Source organism: Denticeps clupeoides, chromosome 5, assembly GCF_900700375.1.
Source record: "Denticeps clupeoides chromosome 5, fDenClu1.1, whole genome shotgun sequence".
Taxonomy (NCBI): domain Eukaryota; kingdom Metazoa; phylum Chordata; class Actinopteri; order Clupeiformes; family Denticipitidae; genus Denticeps; species Denticeps clupeoides.
The window spans coordinates 20,615,037-20,636,821 of record NC_041711.1 but is presented as its reverse complement, the minus strand read 5'-3'; the positions used below and the strand labels follow the sequence as shown (position 1 = coordinate 20,636,821).

At 40.4% G+C, this 21,785-nt stretch overlaps 1 protein-coding gene across 4 annotated transcripts in view; it reads left to right on the top strand.

The window, feature by feature from the left end:
* The first annotated feature begins 4,264 nt into the window (after window positions 1-4,264).
* thsd7bb (thrombospondin, type I, domain containing 7Bb) overlaps window positions 4,265-21,785 on the top strand; it is a 40,499-nt gene continuing 22,978 nt past the window's right edge. For all 4 annotated transcript variants that reach the window (XM_028981613.1, XM_028981612.1, XM_028981611.1 and 1 more), the window contains exons 1-3: window positions 4,265-4,428; window positions 12,005-12,161; window positions 19,254-20,121. In XM_028981613.1, the coding sequence (XP_028837446.1) occupies window positions 12,029-12,161; window positions 19,254-20,121 (1,001 nt within the window). In that variant the 5' untranslated portion in view covers window positions 4,265-4,428; window positions 12,005-12,028. The remainder of the gene's footprint in view (window positions 4,429-12,004; window positions 12,162-19,253; window positions 20,122-21,785) is intronic.

Below are 21,785 nucleotides of genomic sequence, written 5' to 3'. Positions count from 1 at the left end.
TTATACAAACAGTGCTTTTGTCACATCATGTGTCAAAAGCAGTGTCACATCATGTCAGTTTCAGCATAATAGGGTTTAATGATTCCTATATCTGGAATATCTAATTGAGTTCTGGTTACTGCAGAGGTAAAAAACAAAACAAAAAAAAACACTTTAATGTTCTAACTTTAAAAAATAAGTCTGTTACATAAAGCCTTTGCCATTATAATGTCTATCATACTGCAAACGATTAGAGTTATTTCATCTTTATTAATCAGGGAAATAGATGGGAAGAGCCCATTATATTGGGAATAGGCAATGGTCTGAAAGGTAACACCAAGTGTCTTGTGTATAGTGTCTGTGGTTGAGGTTATCTTATTCTTTGGTGAGCAAGTAAAGGGCAGAGTCATTGATCCGAGGCAGAATTCAGAGGGTGTAAGGGTTGGCACTGAATATCAATAAGCCATGACCATCCCCACAGATGCAGACCATGTTCTCCAACAAATGGGTGCTAACTTTGTGTAAAATTGCACTGTTGTGAGCAACTTCTGCATGTTGCCAATTAGTCCTCTTGGGAGTCTTTACATCTGGCTTTAATTGGGTGGTGGCTGTGAGGAAGTACAAGTTTGCATTATCATTATTTAAAATAAAGATGAATATACAACAATCTTCTTTTCTGTGTAGTTTCTCCAGGTTAATTGTAGTTTTTCAGATGTTTCAATTGTTTCAGATGTCTGAAAAGAAAAAAAGTGAACTGAAGTCTGAAATGCTTATAATGTTACACCATTGGATGTTTAAAGCAGGACACAACAATAAATCAGAACAGCTCAGACACAAGAAACTGCCTATTTGGGCTAAACTGCTACATCAGTGTTACACACAATGAAAATTTAAAGTATAAAAGTATACCATATATATTTATTTGTTTTTATGAATTCTTTATGATTAATTTGTGGTATCGCATGGTGGTATGGCAGATACAGTCATGGTTTCACAACTCTACGGCTGTGAGTTCCAATCCAGGCTCAAATGCAGAATTTGCATGCCCTCCCCATGTTGGGGCAGGTTTCCTCCAGGTTCACTGGTTTTCTCCCGCTATAGGTGGGTGATGGGGCAACTCTAAATAGTCCATAGTTGTGAGTGAATTGTCTGTGTGTGTGTTTGTGTGTTTGTGCCCTCTCCTGGATGAGTCCCCACCCTGCACCCAATGTCCTAGGATATGTTCTGGCAGCCACGACCAAGAGTGGCTTGTACATGCAATAGAATGACAGATGCTCAAATGGACTGTTTAGCGCAGTGTTCTTCTGTCATGCATTAATGATGAACAGATCTTAGGTCAGTAATAATTCTGTCTGACCAGGATTAAGGCCAACCTAGATTATTTTGTTACATTGGCAACTGTCAAGGGTCGCAAGTGGTTCTGGTTCAGAAAGGAAAAACCCTGACTGGGATTTTGTATAATATTTAGCTCAATTTTCAGCAAAAATGTTCAAAACAGAATCTTCTAGCTGGAACCAAATCCCTGTGAGGATATTTATTTTCTACACTGAAATCCTCCTCCTCTTGGCAACAACTTCCACCTCAACAATGGACTGTTCTCTCTGCTGCGATCAGGGAAGCTCTTCCGCTCCCTGAAGTCCAACACAGAGAGAATGAGGAGGAGCTTCTTCCCGCAGGCCATACCAGCTCTCAACCACAACAACACTACTGTAATACACTCCAGCACTTTCATTCACTTTCATTCACTTCTGGACTCAATTCACCCAGAAATCTGCACAATGTTTCACTTTACTTTAACTTTTCAGATTTGCACACCTTCACCCTAAAAAAATAAAATTGTAATATTTGGTTATGTTTGCAATATTTGCATATTGGTTCACTTGAATACTTGCAATATTTACAATATGAAGTCTATAGCAGTCACAAAAGCATTTCTCTGCATATCATACCTTTTATGACTATGTATGTGACAAATAAAATTTGAATTTGAATTTGAACTGAACAGTGGAATGTGCAAGCAGGATGCGGTGATCATCTGAAGTTTGAAAATGGTGTATACCTAATATAATGATAAACTAAATGCTTAATATTCAATGTTGTTGTGTTATGATTGAAACATATTGAAGTTCAGGTGTTATGAATATATTAAAGACAGAATGAAATAAACACATGAGCTCCCATTTCACATGCAGCATAACTATATGAGCAATAAGGGGTGCTCTGTAATGTCTAACAGACCTGATTCAGAGCTTCTTCAAAACATCTCTCACGAGACAAAAAAGTCTTGTGGGGTGTTCCCAGTACACCTAACAAAAGCGGTCCAGGCTTGGATCACCAGTGAACCGGTAACAAGGTCACGGGTACCTAACGCTCACTGATGTTAGAGAAAAGGTTGGACTGTCTGATCCAGTCCCACAGGTGAGCTACTGTAGCAAAAATGGCTGAATACCTCATAGCTGGACATGATAGAAAGGTGTCAGAATACAGCATGGGGCTGCAGACCAGACCGAGGGCCCATGCTGATCCCTGTCCAGGAGCAGTTTGGTGATCTGGGAAATGTTCTGCTGAGGAAGCCTGAGACCTGGTATTCACAAGTATGTCATGTACCACCTACCACCTAAGATGCCTTCACACCACATACTGTGTGAAAGTGAAAGTGATTGTGAAGTGATTAATTGAAGATTGATTAATGGAAGTGAAAGTGAAAGTGAAGTGATTGTCACATGTGATACACAGCAGCACAGCACATGGTGCACACAGTGAAATTTGTCCTCTGCATTTATCCCATCACCCTGAGTGAGTGAGCAGTGGGCAGCCATGACAGGCGCCCGGGGAGCAGTGTGTGGGGACGGTGCTTTGCTCAGTGGCACCTCAGTGGCACCTTGGCGGATCAGGATTCGAACCGGCAACCTTCTGATTACGGGGCCGCTTTCTTAACCGCTAGGCAACCACTGTTCCACAAAAATATGGAACGCTTCACAGATTTGTGTGTCAAGTGGCATTCCCTGCTGGCAGGAGCTTCTTGCAGCAAGATATGTCCTCTGCCACACTGTAAAAACTGTTCAGGTATGATCTGAGCATGACAAAGATCTCCAGGTGTTGACTTTGTCACCACGTCCCATCAACTTCTCTTTTACATTCAATGCTTTCAAAATTGTAATTGTGTGAAACCTTTTCAAATGATCTTGATTATCAAAAATTACCTAAAAGGGGAAATCAAATGGGCAAATCAATGTGTGAATCATTATTTAATTGAAGCAGTTGTGTGAATGTTAACAGAACGTTAAAATGAAAGAACGCACAAAATGTGATCATGATTTAACAAAAAAATGGAAACATTCTTTTCTTTAATGTTATGTGGTCACAGTCCATTTCCTATGAGCGTCAATGTTGAGTACCAAATGTAGCAAAACAGACTTCTGATTACATTTGAATTTCACTTTGATCAAAACCAAACAATGCGTTGATCAAAATCATGTTCAGTGATTGTCGATGTTGTGGTGTTATAATGTTAAGGTGGCAGGAAATGGCTGTTAATGAATAGAATACCTGCCTAAATGTAGAGGGCCCATTATCAGCAACAATTAGTCTATAGTTTCAGTTTTTCAGCCATCATAGTTGCACTTGATCTACTGATCTACTTGATTTATCAGCAAATATGGGTTAATGTACACCATTATTACAGATGCTGAGCATTTCTTATTCATATTGCAATGCTGTAAGTATATGTACTTTGGATTACTTTGGCTGATGCCCTTTTCCAGAGTGACTCACAATCAGTAGTTACAAGGAGAGTCCAACTCAGGGTTAAGTGCCTTGCTTAGGGACAAAATGGTAGAAATTGGGCTTTGAAATTGTCACTACATGGTCTTCTGGTTCATTAGCGAATGTGTTTACCACTAGGCTGCTAACACCCTAGTCATTTTAGCATTTTGATGGTGACGTATGAGAAGTTCTAATTCACCAAAATGACTGTACTGATTTCTGAATGGATTATGGACTCATTTGTCTTCTTGGCAGTAGGAAGCACTAATCAAGCACTTTCGTTTTTCTATATACACATCTCCATTTCACATATGGTCAGAGCTGTCCGTGTGTGTACACAGGGCACTTTGCACAACTTCACTGAGCATTCGGTGAGATTAGGTGGACTCAGACGTTAGCCGCCACTGCACTGTGTCCATCTGACATGCTCTCCCTCCCACCTCCCCCCTCCCTTCCTCTCTCTCCCACACTCTGCCCTTCTTTCATACCGACGTGTCTCACACAGCAGCGAGGGCTGTCTGCTGGGATACTTCTCTCTGTCAGACTCTCGCGTCCTCTCGCATCTTCCTCTCTTCTGGTTCCCACTGATTTTCTATTCCATCCTCACCAGCGTGTCCTCAGACAGCCCTCTCCTGCCATGTTGGAGTGAACAGATGCAGCAGATGCAGTAAATTTGAAAGTCAGGTAAGAGCTGCATGTATGAATTGTGTGTGTGTGTGTGTGTGTGACAGACGACTACTTTCAAGAGAGACACAGAGCTAAAACGTTTAAATCATTGATGCATGCTAAAAAGTTTATGCCGAGCGACATTATAGTAAATCTACTCTGCCAGTCATATTCCACTTTTACAAGTCGAGTGCGTGTGTCTGTGTGTGTGTTCACAGTCGGGCTAGTAGTGACCATGTGATTAGCGTCAGGGTTGCCTTTTATTGCCGAAATCCCTGTTTTACAGATGACAGCGTATTACACAAATGCCAGGATGTAGTTTCCCCAAAATCTGGATGCATACAGTTTTTTATTTTTTTGGCTTAGTGAAGCAAGGGAACCGTTTGTAAATGAGACACATGGCCGCTGTCTCACTCTGAGCACTAATTGAATTTTCCTCTCTGATTGATCGAGGCGCAGACTTACCTGTGGATAGACCAGATGGGTCTCTGTGCACTGCTGATTGTTAATATTTTTTTAAGGATCCGAGTGTCCAGTCCCGTCCCACCCTCTCATCTCACTTTCTCATTCAGTCAGGAGGGTTTCTGGTCAGGGTCTGTTGGTGCGTACATTGTTGTGCATTATTCACATGCTTTGCTGTCACAATCAGTGTGTGAAAAGGGCTGACCAATGGTATAGAATTGTGGATAATTGAGGTCCAAAAGTGTACAATGCTCAATAGCTCTATACCTCCAAAACACGCTGCGGTTCACACTCAAAAAATTCCAAAATGAATGGCCAGAGTTGTTTTATCTGACTTGTATGCACTATAAATAGACAAGTAATTAACCACATTATCAATCTGCAACTGTAGGGAAGCTGTATAAACCAAAAACACATCTAATAATCCCAACAGACACACATACTCTGCAACACTCACACTTATAGACCCATATGGAACAGCAGCTTTGCTCTCATTAAATATGTAGGGGTTTAAATTTTTAATGACTGGATGCCCCCACTCATCCTCTGAATCAGAGTTCAAATGGTCAGTGTGATCTTGCCAGACCATGGATCACAGGCGTGCGCACATGCACACACACACACACACACACACACACACACAGACACACACACACACACACACATTTTGTGTATCAAACAATCAGTCATGATACTCTCCTTTTCATTCCTCATATAAAAGTTGTACTGGCATGCTCTTGGTTTAGAAGGTTTCTATAGATAAATCAATAAGCAGCTATTATTACACAAAGATTAATCTATTTTCTTCTGTGAGTTGTTGCATTATACATTAGCCTACCATGAAATGTTAAACGGCATTTGAAAATTGTCTCTTTGAAGAAAATTCACCTTTCCCCACTTTCTTGTATGCTAAAAAGCAAATCAAAGTCACCGTCATCCTGTAAGTATCGTTCATCCTGGAGGAGCTCTGCCAGGGTTCTGCTGGATTCTGAATTTGACATACAGTGTGTGGCGAGTGACACTGTGTTCCTTCAGAAGGAGATTTGTGTGAGTAGTGGAGAGTGGTCTAAACCAAATTAAAAATTAACAATCAACAGGCTCAGGAGATGTTCTTAAATATTCTAAAAAAGGTTTAATCATGTCTTTGTGGCTTCCTGTTGTAACATTATTATCAGAAGAATAAAAGACATAAGCCACCCTCTCAGAGAAATAATTCTTTTAGAATTTGCCAGTATCAATAAAAACCAAACTACTGTGTAATTCGTAGCAGGAGGCTTAATTATGTGCAATTTGGGTTTAAAATGTTAATATTAGAAAATGTTTTTTTTTGTGTGTGTAATAATTCTTTCAATTATTATTCCCTGTGAAGTCCCATTTATTTCTAACTAACTTTTATGGACATACATTTTTTAACTTTAAGCCTACAAGGACAGAAATAAGGTTAAAACTGCATGAGATGATGGAAAAGAGAAAACATCACTATATAGTGATTTATACAACAGTACATTATTTTATGAAGTTAAACTCATATTCCACACAGTTTTATTTTTAATGTGTTATTTACCATTTAGAGCCTTTTTTTAAATTGTTTTCATTGACTGCTAATCATTAAATAATGATCATATTGATTCATAGCTTAGCTTCCCGAGGCTACTGCATGCATTTGGTTATCTGCTGTGCCAGAGGGCAGCTTAGGTGGAAACTGGATGATGACTCCCGATAGCTCAGTAATGACCTGAGGTCTGTCGTAAAAGCAGCCTGACGCCAGATCAGCATCTTCTCCTGATATGAAAATAAATCTGACTGACCCGCCTCAAGGTGAACATATTTATCATAAGGAACACATCTATCAGTGTGTGAGGAAGTTCCGTGGCAAATTGGATGAAAAGGGAAAATGCCCCTCCTGAAAGAAGAGAAAAAGTAGAATCTAGATATAGTGGCTGGCTTAAATTGCCTTGCTGAAGGTGTCTCTAACCAAAATTCCTGCAATTGTTTGTTATACAGCACAGTACAAATGTTTTGGGCTTTTTAAAAAAAACTGATCTTCCCAAAAGTAACTCTGAAATAGTTCACAAAGCGACCATCTAAAAGTGTAAACATATAAATACATAAACAGTTTGTTTGATTTATGAAATGCTGTAGATATCTAGAGATCTGAACTGGACGTTGCTCTCTCCGAACTCTGAATCATCTCCTACACGCAAGAGTCTAAAGAAGGAAACAATAGGTCAGTGGATATCATCAGGATAACATGGCTGTGGAGCCTTTAGTGTCTTGCAACCTAGTCAAATACAGTATCTTTTTCTTCTCAGGGCCTTTCTAGACAGAACACAAACCTGCATCTTGGCATATGTTGTAAGCATGTACATGTGATAATTTTTATTAATGTTGGCATGTGGAGGAGAGGTGACACTGACTCTGGGCACGATGCTGCCATGCTGTCACCATGCATACTACAACTAGGCTTTTAGTTTTTCTGTTTAAATGTACTTATATCTATTCCTCTATAATCATATTTACCATATATATTTATTTATTCTTTTTTGTTTTTTTTAATTAACTTCAGCATTTGCATTTTATGATTCCTGCAGCATTTAGTAGTTTCTGCCCATTCACTACAATCACTTTTCAATCTATGAGATTGCATTAGAACAAGTCAATGCACATTTGTCTCTGTTTATCTATGCACCACAGAACAAAATGTAGCCCATATTTATACACACGTAGTCACAACCCCCAGACATTGAAGTGAATCTTGGCTCTGACATTTCTCAGCGTTGCCGGGTCCCAGTCTCAGTCAATACATCTCCTTGGTTGGCCAGCTGCGACTGACTGGATGCCATATTCAGCAGTGTGTGTGTGTGGGTCTTTGGAAGAAAGAGTTGTCAGAACATTACATCTAATGTAGAACAAATGGAACCCAGACTTTTTTGTCACTCCACCAGTCTGTAGTGCTTTAATGAATGGTTTGGTGTAGTTTTGTAGACTAGTTTTGTGCCTTTCCCATTTTAATATATATGATTTAATTAATTGCCGATTAGGTAAGATAACTGCAGTACTGTGTCTGGTTGTGACTACAGTGTCAACCTCTGGCTTCTCTAACCATCTGTGCCGGTTAGCATGGTGTCTAGATTTTCCCCTTCCGTTCTCTGTCTTGTCACTTTGCGTGGATCTGTTGTAAATTAGTTTCACCCACTGCTCTGTTCTTGAGAAAGTGCCCCCCTCTCTCTTCCCCACCTGAATCCCTGCTCAGGTTGTGCTTCTCCCACAATTGCTCTCAATTACGGGGCTTGATACTTAGTATCCGGCAGAACAAATGTCCTCTCAGACAACAGCTGGCCATCTGAATACGAATGTTCAGTTTCTAGTCAAAGCTCACTTTTGTACAGTGTGTAGTATGGGTCATGGTAATAGTATGTTGACATGTGATATACTGTGCATAGTTTTACCACCGTATGTACGCATCAACCTGGACTTTTTCATGCATTGACTGTACGTACACTTGTGGTGTCACACACTGCGAGTTGCTTTGTGAACGATCCCAAAAGATGCTGGTAACTGTGCCATATGCTCACCACAGCTGACTGCTGTGCCCTCGGCGAGACAGCAGGCCTAATTGAACTGTAATTGACTCAACAGCAGGGAGGGTCAGACCGAGACACAGCTCAGTGAGGCATGCCCCTGTCATCGCCGTTACACGATCTGTGTCATTATGAGTCATTGTGCCCCACTCTGTCACTTTTCCTCTCGTCCTTTCTCTTTCGCACACACATGGACATTCACAATCAAATTAAAACATTTAAACGCTTCAACGTATCATAATTACCATACACAAGCATTCACAGACCTAGTGCTGTGTGGACATACAGTTGCAGGAATTATACTCAAGGCCATGCTCACACGTCTCCTCCCAAAGCGCATGATGCTCTGGATACTACTCTTTAAAGATAAAGTCTGGTTATGAATATGTTTGATACCATTACTGCATTATCAATAAAAATGAATAAGAATGGGTTTCACAACTTTTAAAATACAAGCATGCATGAGTGCAATTTGCTAATTAATCATTAATTTGGGATGAACTCCTGTTAATTTAGGAGTTAAATACACCGAATTCCAGAAGCACACACAAACCACCCACAAAAATTTGCAGCATTCAGTTCTAAATAGGTCATTAGATGAGCTTTTTACTTCTTTATTTCTACTTCTAAAGCCAATGGGATCACAGGTAGAACTGTTACTCTATTATTCATGACACATGCTTTACAATTGATAAGAATTGCTTGAGCTTTCAATTTGAAAAATCTGGTGCATCTATCAGTGGAAGGCTGTAACTCAATTTCTGATGCAGACAGATGGGAAAAATGCTGACAGAAATGTTCGCAAGAAAAATTGAATCATAAAATGTGTGCGAAATAGCTCTTACAAACCATGTTCAACTACAAATGTGCAGGCACATTCAACACCATGAACTATGCCAACTTGTAGATGGAATCACACATTGGCAAACTAAGATGCCTGGTCAAGCCATATTTTCACCAAGCAACCAACAACTGTGCTTACTAGAGTTATTTTTTTTAATGCTGTATTTGTCAGAAAGACCATGGGTATATAATATAATATATTTATATTTAAAATAAATTCATATAATAATATTGCATGCATTACAAATCGCTTCCATTCATCATTTGTCATCTTGTGCAAGAAGCCTGGCAGTGACATTCATCAGTTTTGAATGAAAGCAGTCAAAAGTACAGCACAAAAATTAAACCAGTTAAGTGAAACCAGACCATTCCTGACTCCATTGCTGTGGTCTTATAATTTACCATTTATTATTATCATCATATGGATTATAAACCCTTCTTACACTGTAACCCCTTATTCATCTGAACTGTATTTCAAGTGTAGATGTTTCATTTAGTCCTAATTAAGGCGACGAGAGCTGAGGGATCACTGCAGCGCCTCTGAAAGATTAGTGTGGGCATGCTAGGTTAATAATAACTGTGGCATTCATTAACACTTGGATGAAAGGTGACATTTAAATACAGGATCTGTATTTATTAGATCATCTTAATTCATTCTGAGGATTTTTTCCAGGGGAAATACAATTCACAATGAACCACTTTAATTATTATTAAAATACTGTTTGCACACTCATTGAAAGAAGCATATGTAATATGAGATGAATGCAAATATTTTTGCACTAAAAAAAGCACCAGCTACCAGCAAAGTACTCTTATTCATATCAAGTTACAGAAGATTTCTTTGATTAAACTTTAATTGTTTATTATTACTGTGAGCACCAACGACATGTAAGTAACATGCACCCGGTAAAGTGAAAAGCTCATTTCAAATCAAGTTATTACATAGAACCAACTCAATATTCTGCTAAATCTTTTCTAAATTGTTCAGTTAAGAGACAAAATTGTTCATTGCATCCAGATGAGAGAAATCAATGTTGCTAAAATCTAGTCACATAAAGTAGTCTAAACACACACACACACACACACATACATCTGAATGGCAAAAGACAAGCAATTATATCTAACTGTGTGGCCACAGACCATGGAACTGAAGCATGTGGTGATGTGTCTCATTGAAACATATGGGCAGTGTACTGCCCACACATTCATATACACACAATAACACCACCTAAATAGCCCCATTACAGCGATGTGGCTGTGTGGCCATTCACAATAATGAAGAAAGTGCGCCGCACTTCTCTGATTCTCCGTGTGTGTGTCACTGAGAGGAGAGGACACTGTCTTCTTCATTATTACTCTCTTGGTCGTTCTGTCCTTTCCATCTTTCGGCATAGCACCTCGCTCCATTCTTTCTTTGTCAGGAAAATAAAGGCGAAGTCCAGTGTTAATCTGATCCTGCGTGGTGAAATCAGTCCAATTCTCTCCTTCTCTCTCTTTCTCCCTCATCTCGCACCCTCTGTAGACGGCTTCATTTTCAACTTCTGCTCTGTCCTTGTGCAAGAGAGCATATATTATGCTCGGACCCCATAAGCCCAGAAGAACGCTATGCAGATTGACTTTGTTGTGGATGGTATCAGTGCGTGATGCAGACTGAAGCCCACAGTCTGCCTGTCCGTCATCCATCTTGCATTCTTCGTGAAAACAGATGAAGTCTTCCTGTAAAAGAAGCCTTTAGTTTTCATCACTCAAGCTGGGCATGATAATGGTCTGCAGTGGAACAGATGAAAATCAACATGATCATTTAATACATTAGATAAAAGTAAGCAGGTCTTTGTAAAATAGGATGATGTTGATAGTTTCAACTGTGGTGTGCATAGAAATTATATAACAAAACGCAATGTTTAATTTTTTTTATTGTAGGCAATATCACCATTGTAGGGCACATTACTTTATTATAAAACTTATTAGTTATAGTTAATAGTTAGTTCTGCATCTGCAATAACTGCATTAGTAACTGAGTTACATTATAAAAGTATCTACTTACCAGGGAAGGTAACTTAAAATATTCAAATACGTCAAAAATGTGAATGGCGTGGCTCCGCCTCTTCCTTTGTTAGTAGAGCTCACGTTGGATTAATCAGGGTTTAAGCTGCTATCAACTTCCATGTTCTTGACCACTAGTTTTGAAGAAGTGTGAAATGATGAGAGGAGCTGCATCAGATTTGAATAGCTTGTTACCAACAATAAAGACAGTAATGTATTATTGAACATAAACACCCTTCCCATTCAACAGGGGTATTTTATGTTGCATGCATTTATGTGTGTGTGTGTGTGTGTGTGTGTGTGTGTCCTCTGCCTCTGCTTGGCTTACCGTGAAGTTTAATGCAACCTTAGACAATCATCATCACTTTCGCAGTCATCTCACCCGTACCCTGACCAAAGAAAAGATCATGATTGGTCGGATGAAAACAGCTTAATTACAGTAATGCATCACATGTTATTGTCAGTATGACATATAATATTTTTGCCCAAGTTATTGTAACGCTGTTTTTCCCATCACTGAATATCATAATCCTCATAATGAAATGTTTGTAATGTTTCAATGATTTCTTGCAGTGTATAGCAAAACACTGAAGTGAAACATAATAAATATGCTCTTTACATTCAATTATTAATTGTATTATTTTTTAATTCCTATTTATTCCTAGGAATATAGCGAAGGCTGAATTGGTATGTGGATCATGCCTTTGAAGTGCATCTTGGGTGTGATTTCCAGCAGATGGACTCTGTTTTTCTCTCTGTCCCTCTCCATGGTGGGAGCAGAAACCGTCACTCGGCCACAGAAGCCGTATCTGTGGAAAGCAGGTGAGTGGAACATGACCAGGTTTGGAAAGATTTGCTATGCTGAGGAAAATTTACATTCGGCACAGAACTGTGCATACAGTATGTTAATCCACAGCCACCCCAGAGTCGCCCAGACAAATGCCCCACCATTTGCGGGTCACAATGAAAGCAATTAGTCATGGATATCAAAGCCCATCTGTTGCACCCCAACTGGCATAATGTTCTCGGAGAAAGTTGCTCTCTTCCACATTTTCCAATCACCTCACAAAGCACAACAGATTCATCATCCAAAAAGCCCAGGGCTCTGTGTAATTCTGATCAGTTTGCTATTTAATTACGGTCCTTATCCATATTGATTTTCTCTGGCTAATCCCAGCATGCTGTGAATAGTACACTATTCGGGGAAACCCTGGGAAAACTCTTCTGGGTTATTGGACGGTGTCGCCCCCTGGTCTGGACCACGTGCTGATCGAACAGGGAGTCGTGGGCCTCAGAGGTGCCGATTTCCTGAATGCAAAATCAATAAGACGTTCATCATCGCAACGTTGCTTTGTCCAAGTTCTGCTGCAGCTCCTGTGAGAAGACGTTTTCCCTCGCCCCCGCTCTCTATTACATTCTCAACAGGCTGTCCTAATCCCTCTGCGGTTGAGCTGTCAGCCCGGTGTGCTAACATTCCCGTTTTCCTCCAGACTCAGAGAGAGACGTGAAAGATAAAACAGGGCAGCTCTCCAGTGGTTTTGATTTGGCAGAAGCAGCACTCTTCTGGGGTTTTTGATCTGTTAGATCCAAGGCTTTCCGTGTACAAGACATTGGTAGTGTGTAGCTTGTAGCCATGAGCTCTAAAGCGATACACAGGTAAGAAAAACTGCAAGCAAACTGAACTGAAGATATCAGCAAGATGTCAAACAGAAGGTGAACTGTCTTATGGTTTTAATTTAAAACATATATATCACATTCCTGCCAGGGGTGCCTAAAGGAAGTAGAAAACAAGAATATAAAACAATATTCAAAATATTAACTAATCTGGTTGTTGGTAATCCTCTTCACAGGTTAATTTTGAGTTCCAATCCCAGATCTCTCCACATGTTGGGCAAATCAGAATCATCCCTTGTGAAAAATTATAATATACATTGTGCCAGTGTTTCAATAATCCCAGTTCAATCAGTTCAGTGTGCAGAAATGGCATAATGAAGTATTAAACACTGTGCAGGGTTCAATAAGGCCGTAGTTAATGTGTATTCAGTCATGAAATAAGATGGGTCAGTTAATGCACTGAAGCTAATATACATTTAATGTATTATATTAATATCGCTGTCAGCACTTGACATTCGAAAAACTGGCTTTTTCACGTGGGAAAACACACCATGGGCCTTCAAAGACAATGCAGCAAAGCAAAGAGTCTCAACAAGAGAAATATTCATACAGTGCAGCAACAATGGCCATAATTAGTAAAAAAGTTAATTAAAGCATAAAGTCTGAATGGGTGGATTTTAATGAGTGTTTTAAAGAACTGGTGTTTACTGGTATGCTGTCTTTGAGAGAGTGACAGTTTGATGAAAGGGAATAAAGGCCAATTAGCTCTGGCAAGGAGACAACATGTAGAGGTGGTAGGGCACAGTTGGGGGAAATTATTATTTGATCCCCTGCTGATTTTGTACGTTTCCACACTAGCATAGAACAAAGTCCATTCATTTCAATGGTAGGTTTTTTTGAACAGTGAACACAGAAATAATGAAAAAAAATAGTCTCCATTGGGAGCTTCTCAACTCATTACCTGTTTAAAAGACTTCTGTAATCAATCTATCCTGATTCCAAACTCTGCATCACGGCCAAGACCATGTCAGGGACAAGATTCTGGACCTACACAAGGCTGGAATGGGCTACAAGACCATCGCCAAGCAACTGGGTAAATACGAGACAACAGATGGTGTGATTATTCACAAATGGAAAAACCATAAAATAATTTCCAGTCTTCCTCGGTCTGGAGCTCCATGCAAGATCTCACCTTGTAGAGTTTCTATGATAATGAGAACAGTGTGGAACCAGTCCAGAACTACTTGGGAGGAACTTGTCAATGATCTCAAGGCAGCTGGAACCATAGTCACCAAGAAAACAGTTGGTTTACACACAAGAAGGACTGAAATCCAAGCTTCCCCTGCCAAGAAAGCACATGTACAGGCCCGTTTGAAGGCCCACTGAACATCTAAATGATCAGAGGAGGACTGGGTGAAAGTGTTGTGGTCAGATGAAAACAGATTGAGCTCTTTGGCATCATCTCCACTAGCTGTGTTTGTAGGTGAAGAAATGCTACCTATGACTCCAACAGCACCATCTACACCATCAAACGTGGAGGTGGAAATATTATTCTTTGAGAGGATGGATGGGGTCATATACCATTAAATATTGAATCTATAAATATATACCTCTTAAATCTTCTATCAGGAAGGGTATTGAAAATGGCTTGGAGATTATCTGCAAAGAGGACTTGGAAAAAATCCACTCTGAAATATGTGCAATGTGGCCGACTACAAGAAATGTCTGTGATGGCAAAAAAAAAGGTTTTGCCAAACATGCTCTGTCTGTTCTGTCTCTCAATGTTCAAATAAACCTACCATTGAAATTACTGACTGATCATTTCTTTATTAGTGGGCAGAAATCAGCAGGGTGCTATGGGAATGGTGGAAGTGTCCTTAAAAATGGAGTGCAGTGTGATTAAATGCTTATTAACTGTTTCTGCAGTATGTTAACAGAGAAAAGCTCCGTTGTGGGTGTTTGGGAAATGGGCTCTCATAGAATGTCTTGATTAAGTATTAATATTAAAGGTAGGCTTAAATTATTTGTGAAGATCCTCTGTCAGAGACAGAGTACATTATAAATTGCAATTACAACATCAAAGCAATTAAAGTTTCATCCCCAGTTCGCGGTGATGCGTATCCATCTGCCGTGCGACAGATTGTGTTTCTTGCCAGCTTATTGTGAGACGGCCGATGGTTAAGTGAGGTTTTCCTCAGTCTGTGCTTTCCATTCCATGAATGTCTTGCATTCCATGATGCATGTTAATATGAATACTGTAACGTGATTTGGGAGTTACTTGTTGTTCTTATGAGCCAGTCACCAACAATATAACTGCACTACGAATAAAAAATCTAAATCTCTCCCCATGTCAACTGCAGGTTTGGGGGAGGTAGTGACCTAGTAGGTAACACTATGAACCAGAAGATCACAAAGTCACAGGTTCAAACCCCAGTTTGTGTCTCCAGGAGGACTGTCCCTGTAACTACTCATTGTACATTGCTGTGAATAAGGGTGTAAATATAAAAGTAAAAGGATTTCTGTTTAAGGAGCCAAATTTCCTTAATTATGCTGGCAGAACAAAACAAATGACTTTACATTCCATTCCATAGAAGCCACTTTTATCCCAGTGGCCTACAGAGTAGGAAAAGCATTCAAGATTCAGGGCAATGAATTGCCCAGCCATTCAAAGTGAAGAGTATGAGGATTAGAATGTGAACCGTAAGTAAGGGTAGCCTGGACTGAGATTGCTTTATGTGTAGAGTGTGTGACAGGTGACATTCCAGAGTATAAGACTATAAGGTTTCACATTTGAGTTGAGGTAGATGAATGCAAACCCAGAGATCACCCACCATCCAAAGTATCAACAATAATAAACGGGTGGACCCTGTGCATCATGTACTTGCACCTGAAAATGCTTTTTATTAGATGAACCCTTTTCAGTCCCTGAACTGCACTATGGATGCTGAAACTGCAGCTCCCTACATCAGCCATCAAGACCTTGATTGTTTTGACCATGTTTTAATTTATAAGGCTTCCATCCACCACTGCTAAAATGATACCACTGCAGCACGAATGGCAGCCCAGCAGTGCTGTGTGATGCTACGGTAACATCACTCCACAGAGCTGCTCAGATTAAAAGTGGGATGACAGTTTCTGTGAAGAAGAGTAAAGAATAATGCTTTCTTCAAAACAAATTCATCATGCAACTCTACTGCCTGTGCAGATATTTCGATCTATTGTTTGCTGAAAAAAAAAGAGATTGATGTCAAACTAGAGACAGAAAATAATGGACAGAAGAGACATGTGAGGTGTGTCTAGGTGTCAGAATGGAAAAGATCACTTTATTAGAGCACTGTGAGCTGAGGCTTCTGCTCCAGGCGGTGACAGCACGTGTCTCCACCGATCAGCACGGCGCGGGGCGAGGGAAACATCAGCTGAGCTGGTCTCTTGTTGCGGGCCACTCACCGCCTGCCCACGCTGTCTAAGCACGCCGTTTTTACACGCCGCACCGGACCGACTGGTGGATGCGGCAGCAGAGGAGGAAGGTCCTGTCGCTCATCTGCTGCGTTCCTCATGCCAGTAAGGAAACACACAGCGATAGATGACTCGTGTGCAATATGCATCCTGTTATTTAACAGATCCTCTTACTGAAGGAAATTTGCTAATGTGACATTCACTATTTTGCCAGTGAGAAAGCTTGAATTAAGATGCTGATAATCCATCTGCATGTTTGGCCTACTAGCAGAAAGAGGTCATGGGTTTGTGATGTCTGCTTGGTGTGGGGCTTTAAATCACAATGAGGATTGATGGTGCGTCAGAGGTGCCAGTCATCACAAGGGGCTCCTTACAAATACTGCCAACATGAAATTGGTTTGAAACAAAAAACAAAACAAAAAGAATAATAAATAAACATTGACAAGGTTTGAACTAATGATGTGGCTGATCTCACATTTGCCGGTGCACTAGATACTGCACTATCACAAGGGGGGGATAAATCCACAATGAAGAGTGGGCGGGGAATCAAGGTGGCGGCCGAATGTTTTTGTTGGACACCGTGGATATGATGGACGTCCAAGCTCCCCTTGCTGGAGTGGCGACGGACCAGGACCCGTGATATGTACTAGTGTAAAACTGGCCAGTTTTATTGCTTCTTTAATCAGTGCAACCAGGGTTCCTACGGCCATTCAAAATCTACAAAAGTCAAAGTTTTGGAAAAGTTATTGAAATCTGATTGATACATCAATGAAGATACATGAAGAACATAGTTCCCGTAAGACTGTGTGTTACTTTTGCCAGATTTACGTAGTGAACCATATCACGTGGTACTGCGTTTGCTGCTTCCATTTGCACAAAAATTACTGAGACCATATGGTCATGAAAATTTGCCTTACAGTAATTGAAAAGTAATGCAAATTCTTTTGTAAATATGTGTAAGAACTAAAACAGTGGGAAACGGTTTTGTAATAATTAAGCTTTGAAAGGGATAACAGACACAGAATTATACTGCAACAGATAAGGTCCCTCTCTACATGTCTGCAGATTTTCCATTATTAACAGCCAGAGTCATTTACAACATAAGCATTGTCTGGACAGGAATTTCAACCCTTCGGATGCACCAAACAATTGTTTCCCATCTAAACAAGCACATTTGTGAACGACCCTAAACGTAACATGTCATTATTATTCAGTATCGGTTTTAAAACCTTGGTTTTGTTGTATAAGATTTGTACATGGAACTGGCATTTTGTGAGCCTCAAACATCCCATGGTTCTTGTTTACCTTTTCACCCGGCATAAACTGGTAAAGCAGGCTAATGATAGATCCGTAGATAAAATAGATTTCAGGAGGGAACTGTTTCTATTGCAGTGTAATGAGTGAAATCTTCATTGCAATACCTGTTGGTACAGAAATGATTGTGGTGTAGTTTACAGGGCGGGTGGGACAGTGTTACTCTGCTGTTATTAGCTTTCCTCTTTGACCTTGACCCTTGACTGACCCCACCAAAATGTCTCCTTGTGTAGCCCACTGAACATGCGCTGCATTAAACTCACTCACTTAAATTATTCTAAGAACCATTTTTTGTTGCAGTTTTTTTCACATTTGAGTGTATTTGTGACAGATAAGCAGCCCCAACTAGATGTTTCATTTCGTTTTAGTTAGCATTGCTTTTTTGTGTTGCTCAACATTAAAGAGTGTGACAATCAATGCGCAGACAGAGAAAAGTCTAAAGACCACACAGAGCAGAGTTTAAAAGGTTTAAGAGGTTTAGTGCAGGGGTTGTAATTAGCATACAGCGCTGTGCAAACCGTCGTTTGTAATGGTAAGGGGAGCTCATTAGCTGTAATTAGCAAATTGTAATTTGGCTTAATTCAGTTTAATGGGCTATCTGTCGCATTGGCAATGAGTTAGTATTGACCCAGAGCCAGTGGCCAAGGTGACTGTAGTTTCTCTCTGTCTGTGTGGAGATGCTACATTGCCTGCTACTGATTTTTTATTCAATGTTACTGACATTGAAGTTGAAAGCATTAAGCTGGCCCATAATGTATGACCCTCTAAAAATTGACATGTTAGAAAATATAACTAAAGCTGCCTATTATTACTTTGTTTGCTGTTCTTCTGTAGTTGATGTCAAAAGTTAAAATGAATCCAATATTAGCATGGGCAGTTCTGCCTCTCAGTGTTTTCTGAGGTATTTTCGAAATGCACTGGCTCACGCTTCTTTTAAAGCAGCCCTGACTGCTGAGGCTTGTAAGGTGTACTATGCTATGTACTAAATAAAATATATTAGATTTTAGTCATGTTAAAAATTCTTCATGTTCAGTAGAAACTTTGTTTTACATGTTGAATGTACTGTCTGTAGGTATGTTTCTTTGCCTTTGATAAGTGCACTACCTGCTGCTGTTTTTATCAATTCAGTACTGGTAATAAAAAAAAGGATTTAAAAAAATGTAGTCCCTGCATTTTTCTTGCAGCCCTACTAAAAATCTAAATTTCACATAGGAAGTCTCCCTCTATGAAAAAACTGGATTCGAAGCCTTGACTGCTCTCCTGTACTGAGGGGTGGATTTGTACTGGTCTGTACCGCCAACAACAGAGCAGTGCCCATGCTAGCTGGACAACTGCTGGAGAGAAAGTATGGTGAAGGTCACCTTTCTGAAGCACAATTCTAATGAGAATCATTTCACAATGCACAAAAAAATAGTTTTGCTTGTTAATGTTTCTTATTTGGGCATTTCAGGGCAAAGTACATCCAAAATGTTCCTTAAAGCAGAACTGAAATTTTTTTGCCTTCTTTGTCTCTTCTCACTCCTTCTATAGGGCCATGGGATGTGTGCGTTGCCATCAGTTGCGGCTCCACAGGCACAGAGACCCGTAAAGTTTGGTGTGTGGACGCCGAAGGCTTGAACACACACGCATCCAGGTGTCCCGTGGCAGAGCGCCCCGCACCCCAGCGTATGTGTGTGCGGGTTTGTGAGTGGCATAGTGCCCTGTACGAGTGGAATATCTCTCACTGGGGGCCATGCATCCCAATCTCGTCCCCCGCCTCAATCACAGAGTGCGTGACGGCTCAGTACGGCCTGCAGCGCCGCCAGGTGACATGCATGCGCCGCTTTAATGGGACGGCCGTGGTGAGTCCACAGTCATGCGAAGCGTTCTTGCCCCCACCAGGAAACGAACAAGCGTGTCTCCTGCCCTGCCCCCAGGACTGCGTCCTCTCCACCTTTTCCCATTGGTCTGCCTGCAGCCGCAGCTGCGGCCCTGCTCTGCAGCATCGGACACGACAGGTGCTGGTCGCGCCGCAGTACGGTGGAGCTGACTGTCCGAGTTTAACACAGACACAGAGCTGCAACCAAGGCAACGCCCCGCCCTGCCCCGCTGACCAACAAGAACACGGTTACAGCCTATGGGTGGGGCCTTGGAGTGCCTGCAGAGTCAGAGGGGTGTCAGCAGGTGGGAGAACCACAGTCGACTTCAACATGGACAGTTCCAGCAGGAGCCTGACCACACAGTCCAATTCAACCGTTGAGTCCTATCTGGTCAGGAGGCACGCAGAAACAGATCGTCATTTGTCCCTCCACCATCATCAGTATCATGACGGCACCAAAACATTCTTCGAGATACACATCGGCTATCAGACACGTCAGGTCCGATGCACAAGGAATGATGGCAAAAATGTCATGCTGAGGTAATTTCTATCCATTCATCTGTTTCTTCTGACTAGTCCCTTTTTTGTTGAAACTTGAGTATCAGAATAGGAAATAAACCACAATAAACATGCAATTGTCCCAGCTTTTTTTTTTTTTTTTTGCTTTCATTTAGATACCTTGCATCTCAGTGTAACGTTTATCACTAAATAAAAAATGACCAAAACCAATCATTCAGCGAATCCCACTGACCCACTTTGCCCTTTAAGTGTGGTGATCAGAGAATTGTTGCCAGGTGCTGAACACATTATTGGACAGACTGGACACCTTATGTATACACAATGAGCATTCATTTAGAAATCTGATAATGAGGATAATGAGGATCACTTAAATGAGGGTGTTTAATCCTCTTTCCAGAACTGACCACCCTTTTAGCCAAAAGTACATTTTCTGCATTGTTTTTTTTTTTTAAAGGAGATAAATGCAGGGACCTTTTAATATATTTTCCTGCAGCATTCTGTGTTTAACAAGCCAATTCACAATGTTTGGCTGACAAGCTTTTTCACTTGTCCTGTGATGGAGCTTGTAGTAAGTGTTGTGTTCAGGAGACACGCTTTTGCACTGAACGTGTGAACACATGAATAAATCATGGCATCCTTTGGGTGTGTGTGGCTAATGGATTCTCTGGTCTGTCTACTTTTCGAGTGTCAGGTAGCTTTGAGCATACCAAACTCAAACTAGTCTCCTTCTCCCAGAAGATCTGAGTGTGAGCATGTTTCATGATTAAACATTTAATACTGTCTTGGTCAAATTGTGGTCAAATCAGAAGTTGATTTCATAAAATCAAAATGGATTTCTATTTCTATTTACATACAGCCGGGGCACTGTTTTTGGATAATAGTGTTTATTAAAATTTCAGGTTTGATAAACGTTTGGTGGAAATCTAATTTATCTATTTTTTTATTTTAGCCATTTTTTGGTTACTGTAAAGTAATCCTTGAACAGTCAGAGCATTTAGAGGAGACACGTTATCTTAAATTCATGTGTGAGGACAATGTTTCTCATCAAACATCTTTTAAGATGTTATATATATTCCTTGCAGGAAAGCCCAGTTTCAACTGCGTCTCTGTGCTCTGTTGTGTTACTGTGTGTTTTTTTCCAGTGTGAATGGTAGTGAGGGATCACCAGGGGGTTTAAAAGGGTTTTCAGCTGCTGTACTCAGTGTCAGTCAATTTCTGAAACCTTAAGCCTTGTAAGGTTTTACATCTGTGGGAACCATTTCAATGTTATGCATATTAGTTCACTTTGGCTCAGTTTATTAGAAGAACATGTCTAAAACACATTTTCAATTATTTCACACTGTATAATGACTGGAGCCAGAAAAATGTTAACACCACTCAAGGGTTAATGTTCACAATGGAACACAATCCTCATTTTTGCTGCAATGTTGGGCCGGAACACAATCTTTGTCCAGATTTTCAAACTATCACTAATCCACGCTCCTACTTAACCTCTGCAAATAGAACCTTGTTCTGCTTAAAAGTTCAGATTTCACACCTGAGCTTCATATCTCATGCAATTTACTTTCTAATCTAGTTTCCGTGTGAACTTCATAAATTCATGAAAGACAGAAAAAACCCTAATGAATTAGTCGGGTGTAAAATTGATTTACACAGTTTCAAGTTTCATTGGCTGATAATTCTTG